This window comes from Dermacentor silvarum, chromosome 5, assembly GCF_013339745.2.
Source record: "Dermacentor silvarum isolate Dsil-2018 chromosome 5, BIME_Dsil_1.4, whole genome shotgun sequence".
NCBI classification, from domain to species: Eukaryota; Metazoa; Arthropoda; class Arachnida; order Ixodida; family Ixodidae; genus Dermacentor; species Dermacentor silvarum.
Genome location: NC_051158.1, coordinates 16880045 through 16889908, shown reverse-complemented (window position 1 = coordinate 16889908; position 9864 = coordinate 16880045). Strand labels below are relative to the sequence as shown.

At 44.3% G+C, this 9864-nt stretch overlaps 1 protein-coding gene across 1 annotated transcript in view; it reads left to right on the top strand.

The window, feature by feature from the left end:
• Positions 1–2171: 2171 nt before the first annotated feature.
• Positions 2172–9864, top strand: part of LOC119452793 (arginine-glutamic acid dipeptide repeats protein) — a 48565-nt gene continuing 40872 nt past the window's right edge. Inside the window, exons 1-3 of the mRNA XM_049667439.1 lie at positions 2172–2524; positions 4054–4157; positions 6676–6799. Of these exons, the coding sequence (XP_049523396.1) occupies positions 4068–4157; positions 6676–6799 (214 nt within the window). The 5' untranslated portion in view covers positions 2172–2524; positions 4054–4067. The remainder of the gene's footprint in view (positions 2525–4053; positions 4158–6675; positions 6800–9864) is intronic.

Here is a 9864-nt window from a genome sequence, read left to right as displayed (position 1 = left end):
TATCCGACTCCATTTCAATTGCACATGCGCAGAGTTATCGACCTCGACGCGAGAGCGGTTATGCTTGCGTTGCTGTGGAAGGGAGGCATTTTGGACATTTTTAGGGCATTGACATCTTGATGGGTTGAAGTGTTGTCATGAGATTTGTGCATGACAACACCAAAGTTAAAGCGGCAGTATGAAATATTCGTTAGCATAGCTAAAAAGTTTCTGCTGTTGATGGTGCAGTTGTTGCTTTTGATTTCAATAAAGCTTACAATACTTGTAAATCAGCAGTCACTTTATTTGCGTAGGCCCAAACAAGGACCATGCCCGTGTCGTCTAGTCACCATTACGCACGCGCACTGGCCTCCGGCTTCTCTCCGCTCGCGCCATTATCTCGGCATGGCAGCTGCCGCCATCTTACAGGCTGCGCGGTCGCGTGTTTACGACCAGCGGTTACGGGTTCTTCTTCGATTTTTTTTTTCGCCAGCCGTGAGGGGAAGGGGGGCAGTTATTATCTTTGCCAATGCCTCCGCCGCGTTGTCAGACTAAACGCTGCACCAACAGCCGCGTCACATCAGGGAGGAGCTTTGCGCTGATCCTCACTCTCTTGCATGCGTAATCATGCGAACGACAATTAAAATTTGGAGTTGGATATATCGGAGCATAGACATGCTAGACGAATTCTTCCAAGTGAAACTGTGCAGAAACACGACTGCCTCTAACTTTTGAATACAAACATACACACTTACTGCAGTCAATAAAAAGTTAATTATTCAATTTTAGTTAATTCGGTTGCTGACAGCGATAATTATCTCACTTTGTGTCCCCCTGGCCACACAACTTATTTGCGCAGGTGGTCTTCACGTGCCTCCCAGTGCCTAATTTTAAGAAACCATAAAGCTTAATTTTGAACACCCGGTATATCAGCCTGTATTGTTTCTTAAAATAAAATTTGGGATGGTCTGTCGCAGGTTCGTTATAAATGCGTAAGCACGGGTCCGGCTTTGGAGTTCTGTTGGGACACCTTGATTTCCTTAAGAAGATTCTTTGTGTTCGGCTGAGACACCTTCGTTTCAACGCGGCAACCACTACGCTAGTTGTTTACGATATGCGAATCACCGCGTGTGAAGACTCACGACGCCACCTACAAGAAGAACGATGTAGCGTAGTAGCCGTGAGCGCGAGCCAGCGTCTTCATGTTTTGTTTCCCACGCGACGTCATCCTTTTACACAAGGCGCGCATCTGCTCCCATTTCTCTAACCACGCGACGCCATCCTAGGCCCGCGCGCTGGCGTTGGCCGCTGACGTCACGCTCCCCCATTTCGCAGCCCATGCTCGAGGCTTCGCCCCGCTCCGCGAGAACGCCCACTCAGATAAACGGATCCGGTGGGCTTGAGCCTCCTATGCTTAATGTACGACAATAAAACTGCGAAGTTACAATGAAAAACTTGTAGCGTACGAACGGTACTGTGCTCGTACTGGATATTGTCAACGTGTAACTGTGATCACAATGAGTGCTACAGTTAAAAAAAAAAGTTGTCTATGCGTAGTTCTTAGTTAGGCTGTTAGTTGTTATATATATATATATATGAACACTTCAGCAAGAGATCTCTTTCATTAAGCAGGTTGGTCGCGGAACCGATGACAGCAAATGAGGCAACCGATGACACCCCAATGGGGAACTAAGTTGATCAGGCGCGAAGGCGCTCGCGCGGACATCGGCGTGCTTGGCAAAAGGGACGTCCCCTCGTTCATTCGACGCCACCGACGGGACGAGTAAGGCACGGCCGGCGCCAGGAGGTCCAAGGTGTTCATGAGAAACAATAACTACGGCAACTTCGCGACACCACACACCCTACGGAATATAACTAAGCTTGTGAGCGAGCTAGCTTTACTTCTACATGGCTGCTACCACTGGTATTCGCGAAAAATACTTTTGAAAAATGCTGGTGGCCACATTTTTTTGCGACAGGGCCGTCCCCGTGTCAGCAGGGGGAGGGGGGGGGGATGCAGAAATCTGAGGGGGGGGTCAGGACATCCGGACATCCCCCCTGGATCCGCGCCTGCTCCCCTTCATACTAATGTTTTTTCGTCCAGTTTAGCTTGTCTTACTTTCTTTGCTTGGCAGGACATTTTTTAACTTATTGCCAGCCATAACGTAAACTGCCAATGCAAATAACGAAGTGTGTGCAGCAAGCCCATACTAAACTGTAGAACATGAAATCAATTGAGGCGGCTTTATTACTGGTAAGAAAAGCAAATGAGTGGTGTCGGACATGTAGACCTGTCTGTGACTGTTTTTGTCTGACCCACTATAAGGAGCACAGCTAGGGCTCGGTTAATAAATTGTCATCTGAGTAAATAGCATACGATTATTCTATTATTATTATACGGTTAATGTCAATTGGTCTCTTTCATTCTAGCAGTCTTCCCTACTAGCCAATTCCACAAGTAATGCGGAAGAAACATCAGGAGGGACAACACCTTATGTACAGCCCTCCGGAACTCTCCCCAAAAGAGTACCAGGGCCTGCAAAAAGTAAGTGGTTGTTTCTCAAGCTTTCCACCTGGCTGCACATGACAGTCTACCTTGCTGTTATGGTTTGGTTGCGCAGTTGACATCACTCGAGAGCTTTCCTGCACAACTTTTATGTTGAAAATGTCGCCGTTTGCTTTTTAACGCGGTAGTGTTAAGGGCCCCGTGCCACAGAAAATCTGGTTTTGGCGTCGTCCCGTGAGCGAAAGTATATATTTAGGTTTATGCATATGCCACGCCTTGCTATATGACATGCGGTATATACGGGTTATATTACCACACCATTCTATCACTAAAGTTGCTCATACTTTATCTTGCATTCTTGACAAAGTTATTCCTCGGAATTTTGAAAATGACAGCCCACAAACAAATGTTGCGATACAAAACACCGACATTGCATGCCTTTTATGTTAAATCTTCTCAGACTGAAATATCAAAAGTGTGAAACAGAACAGAGACCTGGAAATGATGCAATTTTGTTGGCGTGGCTGTGCACTACCTCCGGGATCGGTCCACGCAAGAGACCGCGTTTCTACCAGAAAGCTCACCTTCGTACATAGCTTTTGCCACCAGTGTTTCCTCGTAAGCATTAGTTACATAAGCTGCAGTTGCCGGGCAGTGTGAGAAGCAGTCAAAGATCTTTGAATGCTTATCGCGTTCCACTCTTAAAGGCGAAGCTTAAGCGTCCTCCAAGTTTTTAATGCTTTTGTAACACTGTAGTGGTTAGAGCCGTGCTTTTGATAATGGTAAGCTTGCATTCCTTTTCTATGGATACGGGAGCAATACTCGGAAGAGCAGAGTTAAGTGGAGGTGTCAACAGATTTGTGTCCCCACTTGCATGGAAATCTAGCTACTGTGTGATGTCGTGTGCCAGGCGGTCTGTGCAACACCTAGTTGCACAGATCCCACTGAGCTGAGAAACAACTCGAGTGCTGTGAATAATGGGAGGTAATGCCGTCAAGAGAGGTCGATGCTTCCATGGCACACCATGATTTGCAACAAAGAACCAGCCACTGGCGTCAAACATTGAGTATATTCACTATTAGCTTTGTCAATTGTGCTGTGCAGGCTGCATGTTAAACTCTTGGTGTCAGGTGGCCGTTCACTGGTACACATCACTGAAAACACAATCTAATGATGTAGCAGGCGTGCTGTTGTCAGGAGAAGAGAGTTTGAGCACTCTAAATCTTGCAACGTTGCAGTGCTTTATAGAGTGCACTTTTGTTGACATGTTTTGGATAGGAAACATTTGATTTAAAAAAAAAAAAACAAAAAAATCAAGGCAGCATTTTTGTGAAATATTATGTTCTTGTTATGTGAAATTCCAATTGCAAATAACTGTAACCATTAACCAGACTGTATATGGGGCCTGTGTAATGCTTGGGCAGGACAGGGGGCCAGTATCACATTTAAGGATAGAAGCCCTTGCCCACGCTTCTGCCGGGACATGAGGAGTATGTGCGAGTGATAGCTGCGTGGCTGTGTGCCTGAATGCTTCTTGTCTAAACACTTGCATGCCTGTGCTACTTCAGATGAGCGGGATGAAATGCCACACGAGCAAGAATCACTTCCAGGCGCAATGGCTGCTGCTGCTGCACCAGCACCTCAAAGGCGTGGTATCCCCAGCTCATGGAAGGTACTCTTTTAGCCACCTGGCTGCATAGTTTCTGGCATTAAGCCACTTGCCTGATGGCAGCATAGTGCGAGTTGCTGACATGTGGCAGCGCAACGAAAGGACACGGACAAGAAGAGACGACAGATGGTCTGTGAAAACGAATGGAAAATAAACAAAACTGGTTACCAAAAGCACCTATGCATCAACATTTGTGGTTACATATGAGTCAGATATGGGGATTCATCCTTTGTTTAGAGAAATGGCGGGTTCACTTATAAGTAATGCACTCGCTTATGAATATGACATGCTTCAGCTATCACACTTCTTGTCTGAGTCCTTTCAGTAGCGCTTGTTCATGGTGAACATGATCTAACTCGCGAAGTTTTCTATTCTTATAAAAAGTTGCTGATGTTGGTGGCAACAGATAAGCGGTTGTGCAGAGGTCAACTAAGCTTCGATGCAAGGAGGACAGTCCAAGAACTTTTGAACTGCTTTGATTTTGAATTGTACATTGGATTATATCAATGACACACATTTTTGACAAGTATACCTGTAGCAGGTATTTTTACATGTTTACACAAGTTTTACATGTGCAACTTGGGGTGCCAAAATTACAAGATCTCCTCATATTTTACCCCGGTCTCTGCGAAGGAAGTGCTTGTGCGATGCCATGTATAGGCCCCGCAATCCACCAACAGCCTAGCAAAGTGTCTCCTGTCTGCCTGCCAGCTTGCTCAATTGTTAAGACACTGTTTTCCACTTCGCTGCCATTTCAATGCGGAGCAGCATGAGCAGCATGACATGACACTGTAGCATCTTTGCAGCAATGCGATGGCAATGGAAGTGGTGCTATTAGTGTTGTTATGCAGGGTTTGCACCCTGGCTAGTGGCCCACTAGCCAAAGCCAAGTCAAGATGCTGGACAAAACTCATGCATGCCATTAATTCAGAATGTGCATTAATTCAGATGTGCTTAACAGACCTGATCGAACAGAAAACGGACGAAACACACATAATGCACAATGTGCTTTGTGTGTCTCGTCCTTCTCCTGTCCACGTCTGTTAAGCACGCCTTATGTTGAACATAATCTGTGCAACGAGTGAAGAAATTTGTGCTTTGCTGTAACTGATATTGAGCTGGATCTTGCATTCTTGGTTTCGTTACAGCTGTAGAAAATCCATTGATATAAAGCATGGCCAGCCAGATTTAAAATTTATTTTCTTCTATGCATAATGAATTCATTAATGTGTTTATTATGATAATGTTTTCTTGTACGTTTAAACAATATAGACGTAATGCAACAGTACAGTAGAGAAATGAAGTTGACAAGAGCACGGTTTGGGCTTGGTACATAACGACATATTTACTCACTTATTATTTTTTTGTGTACATGTCCCTTATGCATTAACGGCATCATACAGCACATTTTGCAGTACTAATGAATAATTTACAGCATACGATAAATGGTACAAAATACATAGGGAGGACAATTGCTCTTGATAGTGTGTACAGTGGTGAAAAAAAAGAGCGACACTATATCAAGACATGCTCGTTTAAAAATGAAGGAAACACTGAGCATACACTGAGAGACATACATAGCTAAAAAAGACTATCAATGTGAAGAACAGTTTAATAGATGATTAGTAAACTATGTTCGAATGTGCAAACACAAGTACTAGTTCTACAGCTGATGGTAAAGAATTCCACTATTCGATTGGGTTTGGTAAAGCGTTTTTAGATGGTTGTGTTTTGCAAAAATGTTATTGTGTGGCTTTAGAGTGATTTATTAGTGACAACCTGTGTATTGGCGGTAGTAGATAAGAACCTTTCAGTAAGCCAAGATTGAAGTGGTAAATTTGAAAGAGGAACTTAGTTTGTGATGTGCACAGGCATAGCACATCCAATCCCAGCTGCTTTAGCATTTCAGTCGCCGATGATGTCTGCCTATAATCAGATGTAATTCAGATGTAATCACCCTATAAGCAGGGCATGTAATTGCATATTTTTTTTTTTTTTTGTTAGCAGCCTTTAAACAGCACCTAGCTAAACAGACGACACGTGTATCTGGTGGTTGTTGCTGTGACGCAAGTTCCAGCATGCCACCTCGGAAACCTTGGAGGTCATGCTGAGCAGCTATGTGTTCCAGGTCATGCATGGTGGTGTCTTTAGTTTTGTCGAAAAGCAGCAATTTTCGCAAACGTTTCGCGATTCTTCCACTCGTACTTCAAATGTCAAATTATGCACGGAGGCTCCTCTGTATCTACACTGTCTTAAACTAGGATTCTTGCGCAATCCAAAATTTCGTTGCAGTTGGCCTTGAACTTTCTAAACATTTTTCTCGTATGGCAGACAGAATATGTGTTCTTCAGTTGGCGAGTATGCGTTTATTCAGCCAATGTGCGATATCCCTCTAGATATGCCACATACGCACAACACATCTTCAAGTGGGAGGGGTGAAAACACCACGTTATGAATAGATTAGAGAATGATGAGTGTGTTGCATGCCACATTTTTTTTTCCTTTCCTCGACCGGCGACAGATGCAGATTGCTGAAATGATTAAGCAGCCGACGACAGCCCGCCCTCGCACCACATCCCGCCGGACTCGGGCACGTCTTGCTCAGTTGCCTCTCTACGCATGCCCGATGCCTGCGCCGGTGCCTGGTAAGCTGTCATTGTAAACATTGGCAAGGGATTTCAAATGCATCTATTCTAGTGCTTAGCACACTAAACTTCAGGCAATACAGGCAGAAGTTGAGACACACACACGCAAGCGCAATCGTCTCTAGCTCAGCTTCTATGTTGTCTCAAGTTTCTTCACTGAACACTAGAAAGATGTCATGCCAACAAGGGCAAAACACAAACCTTGCATTTAAAATGCAGTTTTCTACAACTGTCTATGGGAACTTCAAGCCTAGCAGGAATTATAGCCTAGCATGGGAATTATAGTCAGTACATGGATTTGCCTAAACTTCATGCTTCTGTCTTCGAATGGCTTTGCCGCTTTGCAGATTTATCATTACCAGCTAACTATTGCTTTTAAATGCAGTGCTTCATAGCGATTACGGATGTGTGTAGAATTTTAATTGCTTTGTTGCGCCAGGGTCCTTCAATACTTTCTTCTGGTCATGAAACTCCCACCGAAGTTTCATATAGGGACAAAAGCTGCCACCAGAGGCGCCGCCGTGAGTAGGAGGGCACCGATCTGCCGCGCTTGGAAGGGCAGTCGCGCGTTCGCGTGAATGTTTGCCATGAAAAACACCTCGCCCACATTTTTATTTCACTGTATCCGCTAACTGAACATAGCAGTGCTTACTCTTAACCAAATATGATAGCATGCAAGTTGTTTATTACTTCAAGTCATTGATTGTTAGCAATAGTTCACCCAAGGCTGCTCGTCAAATGTTGCAATTTCGCTTGTGCTCGTACCTTTACCTACGTTTCTTGATTCCTGTGTAGGTGATTAAAATCGTGCTTAAATTATACAGTGCGCCATGACTAAGCCTAGCTGACCCACAGATTAACGTTGCTTGCGCAAGAAGTTATGGTACGCCCTACTGCGCGCTGGCGGTCCGCAGCGCTTATTCTCCTGTTAATTGCCTGTTTATTCTGGGGCATCGCGAAGCTGCCAATGGGAATTTCGCGCGCGGAACAGGTACGTCTGAATAAAGTCATCTTGGCACTAATTGCAGCAGCAGCTGTGAACTGCGCATGCTAGATATAGGCAATATGTGCGGTTTCTATGCGAAAGTTCTTGCATTTACGCATACAAATTTAACCATGATCAGTTCAAACCTGCGCGAGTGTATATTTTTTTTAATCCATTCACATTTAATGTCGCAGTGACCATCAGTTCAAGGTTGGCGTTTCACTTAGTCGACTGAAAACACCCCCCGCGTCTTTTTATAAAAATACCAGCCCAGATTGAAACCAGCTCGGAGCTTCCATCGTCATTAGGTCATTCAAGACTACATTTACCGATCAAACTGAATAAGTATATTATTTTTGGCATGTTTCTCTTGTTTGTCTTTATACTCAGTTTTCTTAATCCAATTAGAGCCTAATTTGTTGTATTATTTTTTCTGCCTAACAGAAAACAAGTTGGCGCAGGTCTTTGTGGATAGCATTTTGACTTGTGCTAACCACGCTACCCCTTCCAGGACAGTGTCTACTTAGTAAAAGGGCGGAATGGAAGGCATGGTATACGATTATTAGGGAGTAATTACTAGCAAGCGTCAAGAATGCAAAAGTGCCGCAAGCACTAGTACACATATGGTTGCAATTAAGATTGCGTTCGATAGACTGGCAGAAAAGTTGGTGGATAGAGGGAATGAGACAAAACACCAGGAAAAATAATTTGTCACTGCTTTCATCTCTCCTGTGGCTGGACAGGATGAACGAGCACCAGCACGAAATAGTCTGTTCCTTTCGCGTGTAAAAAAAATGCAAACGGCACTTAATAAAAAAAAAGTGCACAACTTCAGCCGTAGTGCGTACAAAATGTGTTGCGCAGCCAACACTGGACGAGGAAGTACGGTCGTCCAGCAGGATGTCTTCAACAATGTTCATGTAGACATTGGCACAGGCTATATGTATTGTCCACGGTGCACACTTCTAGGTGCTCGTCCACTATTTGCAGAAGGCAAAGCAGCTGGTCTGATAGCACTTCCAAAAATCCCCTAGTCTTTATTTCGGTCAGTGTACTTGGCTTTCGGGAGGTGCTCCTCAGTGTTTGGAGGCAGTCCTTGCAGCTTATTTTAGCAAACTTTCTTGCAATCTAGCCACCAAGGTATGTCCAAAATGCAGTCCTTCGTTGACTCCGGACGATTGATATCTTGCATGCACTCAGCCGGCTCCAGTAGTATATCGTCCAAAAGAACTGCCAGGGTATAAATCTGAAACACAAATATCTTGCTCTATCACTCAATGAATGACATGAGTGTGAAATTTTAAGCACCAGAAAGCATAACAGATCTTCACTGCATTTAAAACGAGACGTGTATGCCCATTAGCATCAAATGGTTAGACAATCATTATCACATTTCTATACAGTGCACAGCTACTCTGCAAGTTGTTTTGGTGTGTGTTATTAAAAGGTTTACCTGGTTAGCAATAGGTTCTTTATGCTGAAAGAGATCTTGCATTTTTAAGAGTGGGCGTGGCCCATCTTCATTTTAGTCAGCGCTATCACTTTTTCGTTTGGATCATTAAGCAAAAAGTAAGCACGTTCATTGCAAATGCCGCGCTTCAAGTAAACCTCTAAAACACAGACACTGTCGCGATTTATTAAAAAAAACAAAAAAAAGCAAAAAAAACCATCAGGAATGGGAGCTTACCGCACTGAATTCGTGGACTCCATGTTTGCCTTCATGATGCACTGACCTATAATGAGCATCTCGCGGCCCGATAGCTTCTGAATGGTTTCCTGCATGCCACGTTTTTCATTTGCCTGCGCCTCCGCTTTTGCGAGCTTCCGCTGACACGAATGAAGTTGTTGCTTCACACTGCGAAGTTGGTCCTTCACCCTGTGCAGCTCTGAGGCAAAGCAAACGGCGTGCTCAGTTAGGCACTCTGCATCAGCACCGCCAAGGCGATTTACAGTTCGTACTTCATCTGCAAAGAGTGACCAAGAAGGAATATCGTAATGAGAGTGATGCCAGTTTGCCTGCGTAGTGAGCAAGTAGCATACTCCAAAGGTGTGCACCAGACTTACCGAAGACTTACCGTCT